This window comes from Opisthorchis viverrini (assembly GCF_000715545.1).
Source record: "Opisthorchis viverrini unplaced genomic scaffold opera_v5_168, whole genome shotgun sequence".
Lineage (NCBI taxonomy): Eukaryota > Metazoa > Platyhelminthes > Trematoda > Opisthorchiida > Opisthorchiidae > Opisthorchis > Opisthorchis viverrini.
In genome coordinates this window covers 839,297-863,016 of record NW_008751823.1, presented here as the reverse complement: position 1 = coordinate 863,016, position 23,720 = coordinate 839,297, and the positions used below count along the sequence as shown (strand labels likewise).

Sequence of the window (23,720 nt, the reverse complement as noted above, 5' to 3'; positions counted from 1 at the left end):
CTCCTAGTCAACCTGGAACAGTCAGCCATCATTCTGCGCTCACAATCTCAGATTCACGGACAAACCACTCTTGAGGCATTGAGAGTTCCGAATCTAAAACATGCGTCCAAAGACCTCTTTGGACCACCAAGTTATTCGAATTGATCGATGCTCTCCAGATGTATCCGATGCGAGAGTTGTATAGGCATTCAAACAGCGTGCACTGGGACTCAGTGAGGCGATCGAACTCAGGTTGACTGAAGTTCCACTCAGGTCAGGGCTTGGTCGAAAACGGTCAGACCTCTCCAACTGCTGATTCGAGGTGATTTAACGGTCACACAAAATGTGAGCGCTTACCTCCACCAGATTCGTGTGATTTCGTAGAATCTGTGAAAAATGAATAGCAATTATTTTGTGAATCCATTGAACAGACCTGCCTGTGTATTACAAACTTCATGGCTCTTTGGACATTTCCCCTTTTCATCAATCCTATGCATGCGTGAATTTGCAGCGAAATATGGTCGCTGGTATTAAGGAATCCTCTTTTATCTTTAGTGGCACAAAGTTCTGGGAACCAGGATTACAGTACTCAATCGACGGTATGTGTGTTACTACATAAATAAGGACCAATATTTATCATTTTGTGTAGTATTCAGTCGAGGCCATGCAGAACAACTAGCCCATAGATATTACTTGCGCAATGGAAACACCATGCGGATTTAGGGGTTCCGGACTAGCGCACAAACTCGAGGAGTTTCCGGCAATCTTATGATTAATGTGTTGCGATGGTTGTTTGTCGCATCACAAGATACATCAGGTGACCCCTGTGCAGCATATTCAGGGGAAGGAGAACCTTGTAAAGTCAAAAATCAATTGGTCCCCCGTGAAAACCAAATCGTTGTGCAAATGAGAATAATTACTGTTTTGTCTGGTTATTCTTCTGTTTGTTTTTGTCTTCGCTTCTTCGATCTAGTCAAGGACTACTCGTTTGTTGTAAATTATCTCCCACAGGGATAAACCATCCTTTTTTATCCATAGTAAAAAGGAGTCAACTCGTATTCAACTCAGTCAATTGCAAACCGCACTTACGCAAATCTTTCGAAAGATCAGAAACAATGTCGATTTGAGCGACCAGTTTTAGTTTGCCTAAGGAGGCAGACGCTTTAATCTAGTCGACGCAGCGTTTGTTATGGATTTACTCCCTTCAAATGCTCTTCAGCAATAAGGCTCCTATTTCTTGTTCTTCCTGGCATCAACGAAAACTTTGATCTACAATTTTTCTGTAATTCCTTCGCGATAACGACGTCAAATAGGGTACGTTTGGTGTCTCATACGATAGCTTTTGTGGGCGTGCGCGATTGCTTCCCAAATCCGGTATTTTCCAGGAAGCTGCTGTCACCATCGCCTTTCATTGTCTTGGTTTCAGATGCTCGTAAGCGTGTCGCTGCTTTGGACTCCCCATAACCAGTTATTCAAGCTTTCTCCTCTCGAAGCTCACAAAATGAATTTAAGACACTGTGTATAGATCTTCTCAAAAGTGTTATCTGGACTATATCGCTTTGTACAACTAGTTATACATAGCATTACTGTTCAGCACCAAGCTACTTACCGACCTTGTGAGTAGTTTCCTTTATGAAAAAATACTTACCAATATTCTTTCATCTCATACACCTGGATGACTTTGTTACGTCAGTTCGATCATATCAAAACAATTTCTATACAACAGAGGTGGCGTACACTTCAATCCCAAAAGCTGATAGATGCTTCTGTTCCACGACACCCCGCCCCACATTGGCCGTCACATCTGGGACTTCATATTGAATTGATCATTCACTATTTCTAAGGCTTGTGCTCAAGTTTTTACCCAAGCAAAACCGTCCAATTAACTCAGTCTTTATGAAATTCACTGGTGAAAATATCCTGTGGCTTATATCATTTATCCTAAATAAATTGCACTGTACAGTACACCCGCTGGGTCCCTCACATTCAAAATATATCTCGGACTCCAACACCGACGTTTTATGTGGGACCGACAACCTGTGGTAATTCTAATGCGTATGTTCGTAAATCGTAACCTGATCAAGAATAGTCTTTGATCGAATCCTTCATAAACCGACCGGTTTCTAGAGCGCTCTTCCATTTCGTTACCTCGCCGGGACCTATGCCTGCGATTGTGAACGCTGATTGTGAACGCATTCCGGCTGGGCTAGAATAGACTTTGATATTCGTGATTAAGGCTGGTTATCAAAGTCAGCTGAGAAACTCTGCCACGACCGATTGTGGAAACTGTCACGCGAAGGATTCACCGAACGCTTCTGCATGGGTGACTTCTGAGTTTACCCCGTTTGTCAAATGCTCAAACTATCGGGGCAAATCCAGATGCCCTGGGAGGGACTCAACCTGACTGACAATATGTTTCATTCAAGAAAACAATAAAGGCTACTCAAATATTCCCGTATGTGACCTTCCTGTTTAATTTTTCTTCACCAAAGCCAGACTGGTAACATTCCATGCTTCCATCCTCTGGTTGTCTACGCACCTCGTAGGCTTATCTGAAGGCTTTTTAGTACATCCTACCTCATCACCAGAGTTACTGTCCAATAATCGTATCCCTCGGTCTACTCGAGAACGACACCTTTCTCTTAGTACAGCCATTGTTGGGTATCCTCGCCAATCCCATAATCAGAATGCTCAGCAATTTCTCTTTTTACTTTTCCCCAATTGAAGTCGAAGTGCGCTTCAAAAATTTAGCACTTAGTCATACTACTGAGCATTTCATTGCCAGGTGACTGGGTGAACCTTGAGAAAAGGCGAAATACTCAAGAGTGCTTCTTCAGTTGCCGACGGAGTGCTTTTTTTAACGGACTTGAGCTTAATCGAGGGGATTCAACTTAGTCAACTGGCCGAGGCAACTTTATTTTAACGGCTTGACGCATCTACTTTGTGATTATAAACAGTGCGCGGCCGTTTGTGTGTAAGTCTCAAGAGCGGCCAGCTTTAATTGCCATTTTACACTTACGGATTACTCTTACGTCGAAACCAACTGCTACTGTGGTGGATTGAAATTTGTAAACAGGTTTGGTCGTCGTGAGGAATTTTTGAATCAAAGGTATAACTGTGAGCCAGAGTTTGGGTGTGTGATTAAACGCATACCGCTCCCTCAGGTGTGCAAAATTTATTCACCAGGCTTAAGCACCTGATTACATCGCGGCCGAATGGTTGACTCTTAAGAATTGTAATAAGCACCTGGATTTCAGCCTACTCCCAATGGATTAGTGTAGGTTATCCCTCCTTGGTTGGAAATGAGCGAAATATGTGTGGTTACAAGTATCAAGGAAAAAAAACGTTCAGCTGTAGCACTCTTCCGGTGCCTAGCTACCATGCAATCCGAAAGAAGCACGAGGGCTAGGATACTGCCAGGTTGCCCAAGCCTAGACAGGGAAAGTCGAGAGGCAGAGGTCGGATTCGAACCACGGACCTTCCGGTCAGTAAATTCGCGCTCTAGCCACTTGGCCCATCTCGCCCCTCAACCATCAAGAAGAATGATTCCAGTAGACTCTGATGAAAAAATCACTTGCGAAGGGAGTGGTCATAAGAATTGTTGTGTTGATGAACCGGTCTGTTTCTCAATGTTTAAGACAATTTCATAGGCCTACCGATAAACTATCAAAAAAGCGTGGAGCTATAGTGTTTGTTTGTTTTTCGTCTGGTCATGAAGTCCGAGCTTTGGAACACTAGCCAGCTTATTTCGCCACAGCACCTTACTCATAATATATGCTTCTTGTAAAAGGGAGACATCAATGCGTAACTCCGTTCGAATGAACCAATCTAACAAGGTGGTAGCAACTTGGTGAATTAGCAGGCCCAACCATCATTTCGTAAGGAAAGCCGTCATCCGATAAGATCATAAATGAAAGCCAGAAAATTCGACTCATTCTGAATGGTCGAATGGAACGCCCATCCCAGTATACAGTTCCAGTGAGTTTGAAACCGGGGGGTTATAAGCTAACTTCACGGCCAAGAGGGTTGTCTTAGTGAGAGGTTAATCAGATGGATTCGTGTTACCAACGAGATTGGTATGCTATTACATTCATCTTTGGTTCGCAAAGCCGGTCAAACAGTTTTTGAGGTCACAACCTAGTGTTTGAAAATGCCAACCAATTATTAGGCAGTGAGTGAACGACAAGCCTGAATGAACTTAGAATGAGAGAGCTTTCTCAGGGGCATACAGTGAATGAGTGTCAACTTTGTCTGTTAGCCAAACTTGCTCAGTCAAGGTAAGGCAAAATTACCAAAATCACGATAAGGTACTTACCGGCAAAATATCCCAACGCTTCAGAATTAGGAGAAAGGGGGGTAAAGAACCAAATAACAGAATGTCCATTGATATCATCGATCGGCCGAAATGATCCTAGATTCTAGAGGCACACCCATTTTGTGTTTCATTTGCGCATCCCTTGGATACTCTCGCACTGCTATGTGTAAACGAATCTACGCACTGAACATGAGGACATTATGTTGAGTTTCGGTTAAAAGGAATAAGCTTTTTTTCACAAACACTGTAAGCATGGTACGTGGGGCTCGTCAAGCAAGGTAAATTACTCAAGTACGTCCAGTATTTGGATTACAGCCAACTTACCTGTTCATTCAACGAACATGGGTCCCACACCACACACCCACACTGAAATACCATCGCTGTCTCAAGGCAGCGATCTGCACTTTTCTTCACCATACCCTATGTCAACTACAAGGCTGGTCATGGCAATGGGTTCAGCGGTACTCTTCTAGGGGAGTGATTGTTTCATCTGCCCACATGTACATTCCTTTGCTCAGATTCCCTGTTAGCTTGTCCTACTCCTCTGCAGTGTGCTTTGCCCAGCAAACTAACAGCTTAGTCACCTCAAATCACCATCTTTGACGATCTAATCACCGTGTGAACTCACAAATTTGATAGTGTAAATATTAGCAATAGTACGAAAAACAATCACTCTCAAGGTACGAACGCCTGACAAAAATCTGATAGATTTCACGGCACCTAACAAATAAAAGGACAACTCACCAACTCCAAGGCAGACCATCAGAATTGAAACAAACATCATCTGTCTTGACCACATTGTTGAACAAAGGATTTGAGTTCGGTGAGACCAAAAAGCGTCCCAGTGCCACTAATCCTTTATATAGTTCCGGAATTGGAGCTGACCGTTGTCCAATAAAATTTCAGAAACGATTTGACCAACCCATAGCTTTTCTACCCGATTGTCACTACCACCCACGTCTACGTTACTCGAACGCTCCTCAAGATTTCGGAGATGACACTGAATACGTGTATTTTTGCAAGGCTGAGGTCTAAGAGTCTTAATACTACTTCCAAAAAATCGTTCACTACTAGAAAAGCCGCAAGAAAATCACTATGTAATTACAGATTTCCTAGTAACAAAAAGTTCAAATTGATTTGACGGTAATTTTGACACAGCTTCATTCAACGTCTAGCGCATACTTTGATTCACATAATTCGCCTACTTGTCGTTCAGTCTGAATCCGATGAATATTGGGAGTTCATTTGTATCAACGTACGAAAAGACCAGGTGACTGACTCTTATACAGTGCCACTAAAACTGAAGCCTAACGTCGTAAACAACAAACTCACCACAAGGTGAGTGACTCCTTCTACAGGTTCACCTCTTCTGGGAAAGACACCTCAAGAATCTAGCCGCAAGGATCTGTCTCAGAACGGTATTGTCGACTGACGAGCTGCTAGTGTATTGTTGAGGCTGAACTAGTGTCAGAATTCAATCAGATGATAACCGGTTACACTGGCAGCATGAATAAGCTCTTTTGTAGGCTTGGCAGAAATCATTAAACCTGGTGTCACCTGAGCGATAAACCTCTGTTCATTTCGAACCTCAAGAATTTAAACGGGCACGCAGCAAAAGAGATCAAGGTACCATAGCTTTGTGTCAAGTAGCTGCAACGCGAACTGATCGAGGCTGCATGTTACGCTATATTTTGTCTCCTTTTGCTCAGTCTACTGGGGTGTCGTCCGCCTACTCCATATCTGACTTCGGAGATTGGTTCAGAATCACAGTGTGGAAGTATTCTCCAACCTTGACATTGTTGCCTTGAAACAGATGACAACTGATGTTAGCAAACCTCATGTGTCGTTTCTAGGCTAGCGTACAAGTTGTTGCTTTCTAAAGTAGTCTACCTTTACAATAAGCAAGGCCTCCTGTCAGGGCGATGTAAACAGGTTAGTGAATAGCTCTGGAACCCTTCGAGTAANCTCCTGTCAGGGAGATGTAAACAGGTTAGTGAATAGCTCTGGAACCTCTTCGAATAATCCAACAGGGAAAGAGACTAAGAAAGGTGATGTTTCTGTCAATCCTAGACTATAAGCCACAGTATTAAACTTACTCAAAAGACTTGATTAAAAATGACATGACATAAAACTCGCCTCCCATTACAATCTTTTCGCGACAGATTGGCTAGGTAGGCTTGAAACAAACCCAGCGCATATTGTGTGTCCGTCTTCGATTCTTGGCCCTATTTTCCACTTTTTAAAATGGAAAATAATTTCAGTAAACAACTACTTAATTCAACTGTAACCAGAGAACCTTTGAACCAACATCCACAGGATTTACAAGACAGATCTAAATGGATCCACATACGAACGGAATAATGATTTTTCGCGACCCGCCCCGGATGCATAGACCACCTCTGCACTATGTAAGCATGCAAGAACTTCACAGACGTTATCTTAATATCTTTGATCCGAGAAACAATTTAAAAATATTCTCTCGAGTTGTATTTTTTTTAATGTTGAGGTTGATGGATCACAACGATTTCCCGAAGAGCATCGGGACCAGCTCCCTTCTTCGAAGCGCGCTTTCCCGGAAAGCACGCTCTTTCAGTTATTCTTTTGTAGCATTTTTCGTTACAATTGGGTACAGAGTATCAATGACGATGGAAAATGTACTGAGAAATTTCCTACTGACCTGAAATACAGTCCAAAATCTGCCAGTGTGAGTAACGGAAAAGTGGTCAGACATTACTGTTATCAGCCATTTTTTGGATGAAGTTGAATCTTATCCCTGTAGGAAAAAACAAAAGGTTCAGGGACGCACGCTTCTCTGTGCCACATCGTCAGCAGCATGGCTCAGTGGTAACAGTTCGAATTCACCGACCGAAAGGTCCGGGGTTCGAACTTGACCCCTGCATTTCGACTTCTCCTATCTAGCCGTGGGCAACCTAGCAGCATCCCAGCCTTCGAGTGGCATAGCAGCTAGACACCGAAAGGGTGTTACAGCTCAACGATTATGTTAATTTTATCCCAGAGGTTGCATAGACAGCCTGACTACAAATCGCGTCCTGTCACCGATTCATTCTATTTAATGGCATTAATGAAATCCCAAACGGCGTCTGCAGGATGGATCTGTTATTGTTGCCATACCTAAACAATCAAAGCCCTGATGCAGGGTGAGTCTAGGTGACCAAGCTGCTGTCTACTTCGAAGCGCCTATCCTGGGAGGCATTCTTTCGCCCGTAATGTTGAGGAGTTTGAAACCGAGACATTTTCAGAAAATGCCATCTTTGGGGGACAACCTCGTACTGGTGTTCACCGTTCTCCTCAGTACCTGCTTTTCGCCTGTGTGTACCACAATCCAAGACTCGTATAATCATATCCCTTTCGGATCACCCTTGCCAGGAAAGCATTCGCCGCTCCTTGACATAGCTCCGAAGGACTTTGTTCGAAAAACAACCCTCAAGTCTGTTTCATAACTCTTGTTGTGAGCTCGCCAGAATGTTTGTCTATCAATGTTTTCCCTTCAGGCTAGAAAACCGCATCGCGCAACGTGGCTTATGCTCACGCCTAACACGCTTGGCCTTTCTATCGTGACTGTTCCGATAAAAGAAGTCCTTAATATGTCGAAACTGTTCGGTAGGGTTTTTTGATGTTGATACACTGGCCAGGCTGCTCATAAACGGACTGGAACCACACTTGATTAGCTAAAATGAAAACTGCGAATAAATGTTGTTTCCCAGAACAGCCACATAGAACATGCTGCTCCCCGAGAACACATGCTTCCCTCAACATAACTCCTTTTAGTGAAATACACTCATTTGCAAACTAATTTGGTTTTTCGAGAGACTCACCTGGAAGCCAGCTGAGGAAAGAGACTAAGAAAGGTGATGTTTCTGTCAATCCTAGACTATAAGCCACAGTATTAAACTTACTCAAAAGACTTGATTAAAAATGACATGACATAAAACTCGCCTCCCATTACAATCTTTTCGCGACAGATTGGCTAGGTAGGCTTGAAACAAACCCAGCGCATATTGTGTGTCCGTCTTCGATTCTTGGCCCTATTTTCCACTTTTTAAAATGGAAAATAATTTCAGTAAACAACTACTTAATTCAACTGTAACCAGAGAACCTTTGAACCAACATCCACAGGATTTACAAGACAGATCTAAATGGATCCACATACGAACGGAATAATGATTTTTCGCGACCCGCCCCGGATGCATAGACCACCTCTGCACTATGTAAGCATGCAAGAACTTCACAGACGTTATCTTAATATCTTTGATCCAGAGGAAAAGTTCCGAGAAACTATTTAAAAATATTCTCTCGAGTTGTATTTTTTTTAATGTTGAGGTTGATGGATCACAACGATTTCCCGAAGAGCATCGGGACCAGCTCCCTTCTTCGAAGCGCCCTTTCCCGGAAAGCACGCTCTTTCAGTTATTCTTTTGTAGCATTTTTCGTTACAATTGGGTACAGAGTATCAATCACGATGGAAATGTACTGAAGAAATTTCTTACTGACCTGAAATACAGTCCAAAATTTGCCAGTGTGAGTAACGGAAAAGTGGTCAGACATTACTGTTATCAGCCATTTTTTGGATGAAGTTGAATCTTATCCCTGTAGGAAAAAACAAAAGGTTCAGGGACGCACGCTTCTCTGTGCCACATCGTCAGCAGCATGGCTCAGTGGTAACAGTTCGAATTCACCGACCGAAAGGTCCGGGGTTCGAACTTGCCCCCTGCATTTCGACTTCTCCTATCTAGCCGTGGGCAACCTAGCAGCATCCCAGCCTTCGAGTGGCATAGCAGCTAGACACCGGAAGGGTGTTACAGCTCAACGATTATGTTAATTTTATCCCAGAGGTTGCATAGACAGCCTGACTACAAATCGCGTCCTGTCACCGATTCATTCTATTTAATGGCATTAATGAAATCCCAAACGGCGTCTGCAGGATGGATCTGTTATTGTTGCCATACCTAAACAATCAAAGCCCTGATGCAGGGTGAGTCTAGGTGACCAAGCTGCTGTCTACTTCGAAGCGCCTATCCTGGGAGGCATTCTTTCGCCCGTAATGTTGAGGAGTTTGAAACCGAGACATTTTCAGAAAATGCCATCTTTGGGGGACAACCTCGTACTGGTGTTCACCGTTCTCCTCAGTACCTGCTTTTCGCCTGTGTGTATCACAATCCAAGACTCGTATAATCATATCCCTTTCGGATCACCTTTGCCAGGAAAGCATTCGCCGCTCCTTGACATAGCTCCGAAGGACTTTGTTCGAAAAACAACCCTCAAGTCTGTTTCATAACTCTTGTTGTGAGCTCGCCAGAATGTTTGTCTATCAATGTTTTCCCTTCAGGCTAGAAAACCGCATCGCGCAACGTGGCTTATGCTCACGCCTAACACGCTTGGCCTTTCTATCGTGACTGTTCCGATAAAAGAAGTCCTTAATATGTCGAAACTGTTCGGTAGGGTTTTTTGATGTTGATACACTGGCCAGGCTGCTCATAAACGGACTGGAACCACGCTTGATTAGCTAAAATGAAAACTGCGAATAAATGTTGTTTCCCAGAACAGCCACATAGAACATGCTGCTCCCCGAGAACACATGCTTCCCTCAACATAACTCCTTTTAGTGAAATACACTCATTTGCAAACTAATTTGGTTTTTCGAGAGACTCACCTGGAAGCCAGCTGAATCTCTCGTTTGTGATGTTTCCAGACAACTGAATGTGATGCACCAGGCCGCCTTATGTTTCGAGATATCGCGATACAGGTATATATCTGTAATGCACTACTCCTATGTTAACGACATTATCGCGGTTACCTCCTATCCAGACAACACTAATGGGCCCTACGGAAATCTGGAAAATATGGAGCAAATTGTCTTTAGTTTATTTCCCTTCCAGGATTAACGGTTGGGGATATTTCTGTCCGGAGCATTTGGAGGTAGGTGGTCTCATCAGCTGATCTCATTTCTCGAGAAAAATACGAGCTAAATAGTCGCCTCTGTCGCACAAACTCATCACCTTAAAGTTCATCTGCTAGATTGACTCCCTCATGTCTTTGACAACGTATCACTCAGCAAATTTCAGCCAGCATGGTTCAGCTAGCTTGGTTCGCAGTGGAAAGGATGGGGAGGTCTCTTTCTCAATCAAAAACTTTAGATTGTATTGAAGCAAATATCATCCGGCTTGGATTTGCTTATTTCACCCCAGAGGAATCACAACTAGAAATAAGCCTATCCCTCAGGTTACGTAAGTGATCTGTCCGGCAGTTGATTTCCAAATGTTTCGTCACCATTCGAGGAGACATCTACAGTTCAAATATGGGTGGACTAGTTAAGTATCTCATTTTATTACGTACAAAAAGTAATGCTATAAGCAATCCGATAGGCCTATGTCTATGAATGAATCAATGGAGTTCCCATTTTCAAACGTCATGGTACTTCGGTTTTCACTCCGGAATCAAAACTGTGGAAGCTGTAGAAAGGTGACGAGACGAGGAATCTTATACAAACCTAGTGAGTTCTGCTTACTGTGGATTCGTCTGCTAATTGGCCTTCCCTCGGGGGTCTCCCTTCAGAGACTGCCGTAAATATCTCTCTGAGCAAGCTCAGTATAACTACCACAGACAACCCCAAAATACGCGTTGTCGCTTATATGGTGCCATAGAAAATTTAACACATATAAGCAGGTTGTTGGAAGTAGCGTGGTGCCCACCGTTCAAATAAACCATAAAGAGTTCTGATCAGACTCCCTATTGCCTTTTGATCAACCATCCTTATCAGTATCAATGATATCAACACAAGTATGAGAACATTAGTGGATAACTGCACCGTCATTCGGAGCTTCCGTCAATATTTGTCGGGAGTTTGTACACACACCGACGCGTACAAGTTCTGAAAAACGTGAACAATCAAAATAAGAACGAGGAAGGTGTGGCGTGAACACCACTATAAGGCTCACGGTAAATGTTTCAGCTGGAATAGGGAACATACTCGAATGGCGGCAACACACAAAGCTAAGTAATACAACCCTTCACCACACCCATAACCACACAGGCAACTCATAGGGACATATCGCGCTTGATAGCCTGTGTAGATGGGAAAAAGAAAATAACCGTTTGAAATTCCGCCAACATTACCCACATCGCGATTTTTGGAAACGAGAAGTACATGAGAATAAAAGAAAGCGATAGACATATTTACAACGTTGGAGAGTTAGGCGATGGAAGGCGTCAATTCGTCAAAACGTGTCGCAGATAATTGAGTTTAGATGGAAAATCCGGAGCTGTTGGACAAACTGAGCTTGTATGCCGAATGCTTTTGAAACCTTGTGTGGACAGGGTAGTTTGTTGAAGATCCCCTATCGTTCAGGAAAATCGGACGTAGAAGAGGGCGGAGCAACGCTATAAAGATCGTAGCTGAAAAGGAAAAACAAATGTGCGTGCGCAGAAACGGATGGGCTGGGTAAATGGAGCAAAATACGGCAACGATACATATCAAGGCTGAAACAAACCCATTCTAGCGCCGTTTGTAATTCAACAGCTCTCACAAGGGAAGTGTGCACCATATGACGAACAAGGAACGGGAGATTAAACAACATCCTCAATTTTTGGGAGTAGGGAACAGGGACTCCTGGACTTCAGTCATGCCCTTCAGAGTATCAGGGTGGTGAGGAAATGGAAAGACTTGGAAGTCCCGGGGCTCGGTAGACAAACGATCAAAACACCACGACGTCAGAGTTATCCACATTTGTAATAGCGAAAAATACCCAGAGACATCATACCACTGGGGCGTTCCAGCCAAAGAACCAGTTGTTTTACATGACAGGCAGGTCAGATGCATACATGAATTTATGGTACTTCCATGATTGCTGCGGACAACAAAGCCACAAAGATCAATCCAACAAGAGAAACATCAAGATGCGGTTCTCTTTATCGCCTATTTGTTTATTCGGGACCACATCATAAAGATGAGGGAAGCTACCCAGAAGCTTCAAGGGGACAAGCTATAATTGGGGCTCACAAACGAAAGCTGGGATGAGACATCCTAACGAGGTTTACGGTACGAGGCCTATCTATGGTTCAATACTCATGCTTATTTTGTGTGCCACTGTAAACATGCACCGGGAGAGTGCCACGACTGAACAAGGTTCTCTACAACCGTTCGAAAATTAGGCACACTATCGAAGACAGAGCTCCCTTCCCTTCGGAAGGTGCTAACTGATTCTACACAAACCGGTGTCCCAACAGTCACCTGTTGAATTTGCCACACATCTCTTAGTTGCTCTACTTGGAGGTTCTGATGGGGTACAGAATTTCTATTTGTGCAAATTACCAAATACAGTTTTCTCCTAGTGTTTTGTCATTCCTCACTATTTTGTTCCACCTACTCTAAGAAACACTCATAGAATCCTACAATACCATAAACGATTTTGTTCAAATATTATTAATAAGATTATGGATGTGTACTTGGACAACCTCAAAGGCTTCCCAAAGATGACAGCAATCCATGTCTAATACACCCCAGTTCTTTCTTCAATAATGGTGTGGAGATTGATGATAGGAAGAAATCGTTCAACTGCGCTACTCTTTCGGTTCACAGCTGCTGTACAACTCAAAGAAAGCAAGAGGGCTGAGATAATGCCGCGTTGTCCAAGCGCAAATATGGGCAACCAAAAAGCCATGGACCTTTCGGTCAACAGTTTCGCGCCTCAACGGCCTCGATCTCAAAATGTGAGGTTAGGACGATATCAATCAACTAACAGTACTGCTTGATTTTCCATGGCGACCGGTTACCGTCGAACAGAACTGCCCAGATCCAACTAGTAGACAATCTTTCGTCTATTCATACATCTACCCACTTAAAACAGATGAGTATAATCCTTGACAAGAAAATCATCATTCAATGGGTTTTGAACTTTTAACCTATATTCAAAAAAGATGGATTATTAGCATACGACCGCAATCAACGGATTTTGAAGCGAAAACCGCGCGTGAAAACTTCTGAATTCCACAGTCAGTTGTCAGTAATATTTCATGAGTGAATTCCTAGTCCAAAAACGCGAGTACGAATACGAGTATGTGGGACGACGCTACAGCATACTTCACACACACACACGCACACATACAAAGTAAATCTACATACATAAGACGAGAGGCGAATGATTGGGTCACCGGTTGAATTTATTTAGAATATTTCAGTGTATTTAGTATAATCGCCCGAAAAACGAGCTTACATGACAATGAAATGAGCGCTCTAAAAGAGACCCATTGACCTAGGAGTTGTAACACGGTAACCTAAAACTGAGAGCAGAGAGGAACAGCTCAACCCACCCCCTTCTTCACGAAACGACGCGAGCCTCAAAGTGTGTTAACGACAGCATACAATATCATACAGTAGTATAACCACCGTTGTCATACAAATCAAGCTTCACCTCGCTCTGTCCAGCCTTAGTCTTTTCTTCACAATAAGGCTTTCAAATAAACCACCTTGGTACGGTAACCAACCATCAGTGTTGAACACAGATGTCATGCGATCCATTATGGTGATGCCCTTGATGGTAATCTGGACTCTAAGCCTAAAGAAATTATGGTTTCGGTAATTGACATCCTCAAACAATTCAACTCAAGAACGGTGCTACGTCCCTCATTAAACTCAGTAGAAGCCCCTCATCATGTTCTTGAATGATCCCCTCCGAAGGTTTTAGCGAACTCAAAAGCAAATCAATTATTTCTAGAACGTCCGTGGACTCGCTAAATTGTGACGTGAAATCGAGTCTTCAGGCTGAAGATAACAATCCTTTGTAGAGTGTACACCATCCACTCGGAGGTTTTTAAGGTTTTTATGTAGTCATTCCATCGATCCACACTGCAACCTATTCAGGGGTTATACTTTTTTTCATGAAGGAAACTACTCACGAGATTGCTGAAAACTTCGACAGCCCACGACCGGTTTCGCCCTTCTTGGGGTTCATCAGGTAGGCGCAGTCCCCGAGTTTCCAACAACCTTCTGTTCTACTTGAACCCAGGGGTCATACCCTCTACCATCCACTTCTGAATACCAGCTCATTGAAGACAGAGTTTTCAGTCCAGAAACAAGGGTCCATGGAATTGCTTGTTACACTGAGCAACCTCAATTCACGGCCAGATTCGACGTACCCTCTTGGCCTGCACCATTCCAAGAGTCATTTGTACCCAACCGTACAACCGGCAAAACCCATGTGGTTCAGCGCATCTTTTCAGACCAAAGCATCGTAGTCAAAAGCAGAACACTGGGTAGTACCGAAGGGTTATTTAGGCTGAAAACATACCGAAAATTTAACACAGCTCATCGCACGGTTATCGGGTAAAAAGGTGTGGAATACGTGAACTGGTAGAATTTAATTATAACAAAACAACTGTGTAGGCCGGTTCATTGTTTTGTCTTTTAGAACGATGACATTCCTGTTGGCTAGCTAAAGATCGTCACTTAAAATGCATGTTGGAAATTAGAAACAATGCCCAAATCTGGATTAATGCGTAAGTCAAGAAGCCTCGTACGCCATTTGCAGAGAATGTAACAATTGCACAAGGCTTCAGGGCGCTGAAGAGAAATCCGACCACTGTCGCAGAGACTGAGCATCCAACATTTCAGACGAAAGTTTCTAGTCACTAGTAACGTTAGCTTGTAATATATGGCACTAACCATTGGATCGCGCACTCGAGTGGGGACTGAACCGCAGAGAGGACATTTCCCAAAAAAGCCAACTCGACGTATTATCGAGCTAAGCCAATGTGTATAGGGAAAAACGAGCACAAACAGACGTCAAGAGCAAGAAAGTCCGTACGACCAGCTTACTTAATAACTCAGTTCAACACAGCATTTATTTCTATGGTCAAAATCTTGTCTCAGACGCGTCTAGTAAGGAGAGGGAACCATCAAACATTCGAACTCAAGGTCAGGGTTGTCATTGTATTTCTACAATGCATAATGACTCTACGCATGAATTGCAGTATTGATCAGAGAATGATCCAGGAAAGTCTGCTCAATAAAGATGCAATCCTATCGGGATTGCATCTTGTTGTTGGTCTGTTCGCCGAGCTTGGCAGTTGGATTGCAAACGTTTCATCACCAATCGAGGTGACATCGTCAGTGACCCACTCAACCCTGCACTGACGATGTCACCTCGATTGGTGATGAAACGTTTGCAATCCAACTGCCAAGCTCGGCGAACAGACCAACAACAAGATGCAATCCCGATAAGTTGAGGGGGGTCTTCATTCAGAGAACCTTCACTCAAAAGGGCGCATATAGGAGGCTGCACTGGAAACAAACGAGGATACATTACACATCACTGAAAACCAACTGAATGTTCAGTTACTTATGGTTCAAAGTTCATTTGCGACGAAACGACACTCCCCGTTTCTTACAAAAATGTGAGGATAAGCTTCCACAATGTTATGACAAATTCTAGCCTACACGAGGCGTCATACGGATCTTTTCGGCAAATTTTATGTAACCAATTACTTAAGTACCCCGTTGCACAGTTTCATCTAGGAATTTTCAATAAGTAGCTCATGGACTACTATTTTCTACAATAGCCCAGCACTGGCGTTTATCTGGGTTTAGTTTATGAACTGATGTAATTTCCTTTCGATTAGGTTGTGGTGCTCTCCGTGGTGCTGAATTCATGATCTCTAGACAACTGTTGCATTATTATATTCTTGTTTCTAACCGCAGACTAACTCGAAACCGATGAGGTTCCCAGAATATATAACACCAAATTTTCGACAGATTTGATTTCAATGGACTTCTACTGCATCCAAACTAGTGACGCAAAATGTTGAAGACCTTCAAGGCCATTCATTTCATCACAATGTCGTCGGATAGTGTAGGTTTGTACGACAAAATCCGTCCGGGTGTAAGCTATTATGGCTCCAGCCAAGTATCTGCACATTTGTGTTCACATGTACCACGAATGGCTGTAGACTACGGTAGATTCAGGTCTGTCCTGTAACTGTAGCGATGTACTTATTGACCCGTCACATTAACACTGACCAAAAAGTGACCGTAGCTTATAAGTCTAATACGTTCCCTCTTGGACTTCAGAAAATCACGCCAGAATGTTAACTCATCAATCTGCACCAGCCCGTCGCACTTAGATTAGCCAGGGTCAAACAACAGTCCTGAACAGACGAGCGTCGAGGACAAAAATGTGCGAGTGCTGGAAGAAATCCAGCGACGAGATCACTAACGCAGATATTGTTGCTTGTTGCCCAATATCCGCACAATGCTCTTAGCTGTAAAAGCTTCACGAGTGGAGTAGAACTTTGTACGCCAAAGTTTGTTGTGTATGTGCTCAAACAAAAAACCGCTTCAATCTCCTTCATGTTTTTGCAGCTCACCTAATTTCAGTGTTCAGTGGAGCAACCGTGCCTCTGGCTGAAAAGTCTCGTGGGATAATTTCCCAGCATCGCTGAGACCCGGGATGCCTAAATGGGGCCTAAAAGTTTGGACTGGTACTCACAATTCAATTGCCCGATTGCCCGTCATATCTTTCGAAAATTCAATTGCACTGTGCGAGTACTGAGCGCCTTGTTACTTGGGCACAGATACATTCATAAGTACGTACAGTGAGTCACGTGACCGGCAGCCGAATTAAGTAAATCGAGAGAACAACCGTCTGAGGACGAATGCAACGTGAAAATCAACCGAAGAAGCTCACAGACAACATTCGATGATGCCACTATGAAGAGCGATAACATAACGGATATACAGTGTATTCGACTGCTCTGTCAAATACCCCAAGCCAAAGGAGGCTTAAAACAGTTACGAATTACTGGGTCTCCAGTTGCGTTTACCAATAAAGAGTAAAACTAGCGTAGGAAAAAGTGGGAAAACTGTTGCGTTGACAGAACGGATGGAATTCAACTTACGACGTGCGTTATGAGTGGTGATTATGAGCGTGTGTCAAAATTGAGACAGTTACACGATAGTGGAGCAGATTTCTCTAGTTCTGCAGAAGAGGAATGGATTCTGTTTTACATAGCCTCCCAAAAGCACCAGGAAGTTCATAACCCGGTAATTCTACAAGTAAGCCCTTGCCTGGCCCAAACCTCCACACTGATTAACGGAACCAAGCGGTCGGCGGATAACAAGTCAGCAACAAAGGATGTATGTGGCGGTAAATTGAGAACTGAGATTAGACTAAATAGAGGCATTTCTCGGCGTTAGGGAATGAGCAAAAACCACTCCACTTGGATTGAAGTCACCTGGAATTTACACTGTAACTATTCCCGCAAAAGGTCGAGTCGCTATACAGCACATCAGCTTCATGACACCGTGTTTAGTCTATCTAAAAAAACTGATTATAACCGATGGTGATGTAGCATAACAAATCCATGGTAGGTCGAAACCCAGTATCGAATCTAAGGGCAGATTCTCCATATCTGAAGCAAGACATACAAATTCCCCGATAGAAAAATTAATTTACAGAGCACCAACTAGTGTAAAGACAACAGTTTGTTATCAGAATCCATCGCTGCAATTTTTCTCAGCTCGCTCATAAAACAGAGTATCACGTTTTCCATATCAAGGAGATCAGCACTGGTACAACTTCCTTTATCTGGATGAACACAGTTCGGTAACTTAAGTCGATTTTCGATTAGTACTGACAAGATGACACATAGATAACACGCTTACACCGACTGTACCTAAGCGTGCTTCAGTTCCACGACTGGAACCAGTGACCGATTGCCTCGTTACGATGGGAAAATTCGAGCGAGTAAACGGACATTAAAAAGGGTTTTCATAGGGTCCACGGACCATCACTATGAAGTCAACTTTATATGTGATCGAAGGAAGTGGATTTAAGTGACAAATAGCCTAAAAAGAAGTTATGAACATGGATACAATGGAAAAGCATCGACGAATCCCGATGTGTCGATATGTCGATGACAGACTGCTGGTTAAGTGGGAAAACTATGAAAAAGAACATTTCTCACATATGACGCCAAAAAATTCCAATAAAACCGTTAAAACCTTGAAGTTTGACTGGCGTTCATGAGAAAACTCGCCATCCTCGATGATAAAGGAAAACTGCCAAAGATGTGTGGCACAATGCTGCGCCTAAATTAACGACATTTCACCGTCCCACGCGGCATTAAATCTGGGTGTGGAGGATGGTTCTTGAAATCAGACCATTTTGTATCCCCAAAAGTAGAACAAACAGGAATTTACCTCAGGTAGAACCTCCCCTTCAAAAGAAAACCGGTACCCCACAAAAATTATCAGTCACATATGTTACCTGATTAGATGGGGATGATTGTGCAGCAAAAGCAGTATGGAAAAAATGCCAATAAATTTTCAACAACCACAGTGCAGAAATATCTTTCAAAGCACATACATGATCTTCCTGGGTAGTTCGGAAAGCATGGGTATTGTACTCCGGTCCAGAGAGCGCATACGTCGCAGACATAGGTCGTACAAAGTTGTATTTAGCCGCATTACATAAAAGTCGGCTAACTCGAACAATTCTAAGAACAAGGCAGGCGAAAAGAAACTGTAAGCCAGACTTTGCAAATTCAAAATGAACGAGAAACTGAACATCACAAATGGATAGAGCAGGATATCCGAACATATAGCTGCAGTGATAAACCAAGTAGTCTTTCTGGAACGCCTACCAAGCTGAATTCGATTTCAAATAAACCCTTGTTAAAAGATGGAATAAAGAACGTGGCAAATGTAATTGAGACCCATCTAAATCTTGGACAGGAGGAAACCGGTTTCACCTTTCTTGGGACTCATTAGGTGGACGATTTTCCCTCAATCTTATGTTCTCCCTGAACCCAAGTCGCACAAAATTAGCGAAATATAATCATTTGCACATCAAATCGGTTTTGACGGGAGACTCGTCTGGAACCCAGCTGAATCTCTCGCTTTTGACATTGTTCTTCAGTTGAACCCGCTGCACCAGGCTGCCTCACGTTCCAGTTGATACGATATGCTAGTATCGCAATACACTGTGTAGGCATAATGCACTACTCACTAGTTTTCAGCAACCTTATGAGTGGTATACTACGCCTACACGGTGCTTTGCAATATCTCAAACTGAAACATGAGGCGGCCTCAACTGAAGAAGAGATCATAAACGAGAGTTCCAGTTGGGATTCACGTGAGTCTCCCGTGAAACCCAAAACGAAGGTTCCATCATGTCCAAAAATAACCAAAAACGTGGTTTGTTACTCCATGATCTGTGAAGGCGTCCGTTCCCGCATTCTGTGACAAAACTGTCTGGACTCTCGCTGACTTGTTCAGAGTTTCAGACTTCTCCACAATGTTACGTGCAAGGTCATACAGAAGGCCTGGGTTTCACCAAAAGTGAAAGCCACTGTCCAAAATATCCATCCATTAACAGTCCCAACCTTTGCCAAAACATGACAGGTTCATGTTACTAGAAGTGGCATACGTTGGATAGGGTGCAGTAAACATGAGAATAGTACAACAGCATTGCAGAAGACTTTGTGTGTGAGTATCAATATTCTGACAAGTGACAGAAGGGAGTAGCAGCATACGAAGCTAAGTACAAGAAGCAACTGCTTAAGAACTAGATGAACGCACTTTCTTTTCCTTTCACCAGAGATCCAACCGTTTCGATCATAACAGATTCACATGAGAGATCGTTCTCAGAATCCGAGTCGCTCTCGTTGGAAAGGAGAATAGAATCGGGTGGATTGTCCACTGAGTCATCTGAGTGGTCGTCCATATCGTTCGCGTGAATCTGCTGATGGCTTTGGTTGAGAAATGAACACATAAAACGGGAGTATGGGCAACCGTCCGCACTGATCGGTTCGCGCTGACCGAGGGAGGTAGACGGCAGATTGATCACGACTTCTGCGGATGAAAAGACATATGGATAATGTAAGTCTTGTGGTAGGTGCAAGCAATGCAATGTGATCGGGTATGCCCTGGGGCTTTTCAGAGTACAGGGGGCAAGTATACTGCTGAAAGAGCATACAATTTATTCGATCATTCCAGAAGCTTATGACCCTTCAGCAATAAACAGAACAGTAAATATGGGGTAGCTACGAAGAGCAAGTGATTGCTCAACGATTAATTGTAGTTCCTGACCCCATGAGAATCGGTAATCTGCGCAGTTAGCACGAGAGCTTTGGTTTAATAACTCATCTGCTGCATGATTTAATTATTCCATTATCTCATTCTATCTCAGTTGTAAAGACCAGGTGCTCGCCGTACAGTGGTTATAGCTGTCATACTCTCCTTCGCCAATGATTTGGGGAGCCAAGGCAGATAGCTACACACTGGATGCGTCAGCTGACAGAACTGCTGCGTAACCACAGGGATGTCAGATGAATGTTCACTCTGACTCCTTCGCAGCGTCGGAACTACCGTCCGTCGGGGCGTATGCTGACATGACAAGTAGGCACCGTTTCTATGTCGAGGGGCATTGAGCTCGATTGAGCTGGAGAGCCGAACAGCGCAACAACGACTGTTCGCTGGGATTTCAATCCAGCGAAGCTCGTTAAGCTCTGAGCCTGAGTGAAACTCCCACATCATACATTCCACGAGTCTTAACCTCTGGATCACCGGACACGGACCGTGGAGCTGGGTTTGTCCTTGGCGTTGTGGGATGCCTAACCACGCTTGCGTGGTTGAGAGGAGAGACATTGGTGGACAAAGAACAATTTAGACAAATGATGCTTCCAGGTTGCCCAGTCTGATGGAGGTTTAGTTGAGTTGCTTCATCTTGAGCCTTTAACTCAAAAGTCTGACACATAAGGGAGCGGGTAGTAGGGTTTCCTGTGGAGACTCTGCTCAGAGCTAATGACTCAATAGTTTGACCTGCCCGCCTGGGGGGGCTGGCCTTAGCTGAGGGCACGGAGAGTAAGACGTTACTGTTTGATTTTCGATGCGGCTGCACATAGCAGATTCATTTTGAGCAGCACCAGACTCTCTGGGTTTAAAAGTATTTTGACCGATTGGAATGGTGCACCGGTGGCCACGATCAACCGTTGGGCCGACCTTCTGTAACCCGTTCTTCTTCGAGGGAACACAGCATCGCCGCTTCCATAAATGGACATGCTGGTCGCCTGGGGGAAACAACTTGCTGCCTTCACACTCCTATCGCAGAGGACAGTACGACTTCACCTCCTCCTCATCTGGATTAAGGATGTTGAGTGCTGTCAACCAAATAGGTCCTGCAACTACGTGGACGTACAATGGATGGTAGGATAAATTTTACACGTTGGTACCAAAGGTTTGCAGCATCCAGTCGGAAGATACTACCTACCGTGCACTGCCATGTCACTGCCTTACAAGGAATCACGCTGGACCACCCTGATCAGTGCGCCACCTTTGCTTTCATTAGTCGTTGCTTCATCTATACACATCCGAACAGCAACAAGCTGTCACAGTGCCGAATAGTGTGTCATGTGGCCCGGCTGTCTTTCTGTGAACCAAGTCACGGATATCGTGACATGGAATTTCGTCTCAGTGAGCTTGTTTATACGACGAGTCACCCACGTTGAATCGGTTGACTAACGTATCACTATAGCCCTAATCGACTAGTCAACTTGTTTGCCGCGCCGAACAACCGTATGCTTTTGACCGTGAAAGTCTCATCCATTGGTACAAGTTGGACTCAAATACTTGGCTCCGCTGACCGGAGGTTTCCAGTATTACCAGGTGTTCCGTATCAGAGACCCTTCATGACCAGCTGTTTACTAAAACCCGATAAGACCTTGATATAGGGTTCTGTTGTTGTAATTCAAAATAAGAAACTTCTATGAAGTATCTTCCTTGCCCCATTCATGCCGAAACACTAGCTTTCCATCCGTGGATAGGGAACGCAGTGACCATTAATCGGTTGGATAGAATATTCAGTAGAATGAAATTAAACTTGACAGCTCATTGCGATGGACCGAGGTTGTCGATTTGGCGGAAGCATATGTCAGTTGTATAACGCCATTTGACAAGGCCCTCTGAAAGAAAGGCACATATTGGCTTGCAGGTTCAAACACGCCAAACGATCCATCCATGCAAAAAGGGGCAAACATCCAGTCCACCCACCTCGGCGCATTTTTCTGGCCAATGACTCGGCCACAGACAACAAGCCTAGATGAAGAACAGTGTTAACTACCTTGCATTGGTGTTGTTAGATACAGAATTTAGCCTACTACGGAACTAACCTAGGCAGCAGACTACAGTTCTCGAATGTGACAGATGATACTAAAGATTAATCCACTTAGTAAACTATCGCCTGACTTGGTTAACGGTCATTAAATATTTACAGTTTGAAAATCACTGCAGTTGGTTCGTCACCAATACACCGCATTCAGAAAAAGATGGTACTCGTAATGGGAAAACTTTGGATGGGAGGATGAAATTATTAAGTAACTCGAAGAGTACAACATACCAGCAAAAAACAAACCACATGAAAAAGACGTACCGTGAAGACTGGGCCTCCGAGCTTTCCTCAGAGCCTGGCTATCCAGTTGTTCGGTTCCCAAAGATGGGGGCTGTGTGGACCGTGGGAAAGAAATTGGAGAAACAACAGAGAAACCTGACTCCAATACATCGCGCAGCTGTGGCAACACCCGCTGCAGGAAAAGTGCCATTGATGGTGGTTCTTTGTCTAGCTCTTGTGGGACCACTATTGGGAATGAGCGAATGGACGACGGCGGGGTTGGAAGTGTCAACTGAGCTGAATCAATCCAGAGCTGGGCATCGAAATGACCGGTGACAGAGAGCAACGATCGTTTGGAAATCAGTGGCTCATAGGACGACAAATCACCTCCAAGGTTTACTATCTGGTCCATGGACTGTATGAGCAGACTGACAGAACTCACTAGCACCGAGGTAACCCATGGGGCTATCATGCACCACTCGGAGGTTCGGACGCAGTCTGACAAGTCAGGGTAAACCAGACCACTGATGTAAAGTTTGTAGGACTGACGCAACAACAGGCAGGAATCACCTCTTGAACTTGATGCAGTTCGTCTGGAGAGGAGTAAAGATTAGACGAAGCTAATACAGTGGTATTAAAATGCATAGGGAAACACGATACCCCTTGAAAGAAAATGATGAAGACAGGACCCAACAGAAGTATTATCATTTCGAAATACGAATGGAGTTTTCGTAAGAGTGAATTCCCATATGAACATTCCCTTACACTGACGCCTACCAATATATGCAAATTAACTCAGTGTTAACTGGAAACTCAACCGAATATACCGCAAAAAGACCGCCGCATATCACAGTTAGAATGGTATTCAAGGTGTCGAGGTATTTTTCTTGACCCAGAGTTACTCCCAGATAGCCCGCTACCTTTTACACCCCGCTTGGTGCTCATCATATATACGCAGTTCCCAGTTTCCATCAATCTTCTTCTTTACTTGAACACACTGCATGCAAGTGAACTAAGTGCTAACGGAG

General features: G+C 43.8%; 1 protein-coding gene across 1 annotated transcript in view; it reads right to left on the bottom strand.

Moving 5' to 3' along the window:
* Positions 1-11,049: 11,049 nt before the first annotated feature.
* T265_07333 (hypothetical protein) overlaps positions 11,050-23,720 on the bottom strand; it is a gene marked incomplete at both ends in the record, with an annotated part of 31,861 nt that continues 19,190 nt past the window's right edge. The window contains 4 exons of the mRNA XM_009172825.1: positions 11,050-11,707; positions 18,673-18,802; positions 19,887-20,159; positions 22,735-23,285. Coding sequence (XP_009171089.1) covers positions 11,650-11,707; positions 18,673-18,802; positions 19,887-20,159; positions 22,735-23,285 — 1,012 coding nt within the window. The remainder of the gene's footprint in view (positions 11,708-18,672; positions 18,803-19,886; positions 20,160-22,734; positions 23,286-23,720) is intronic.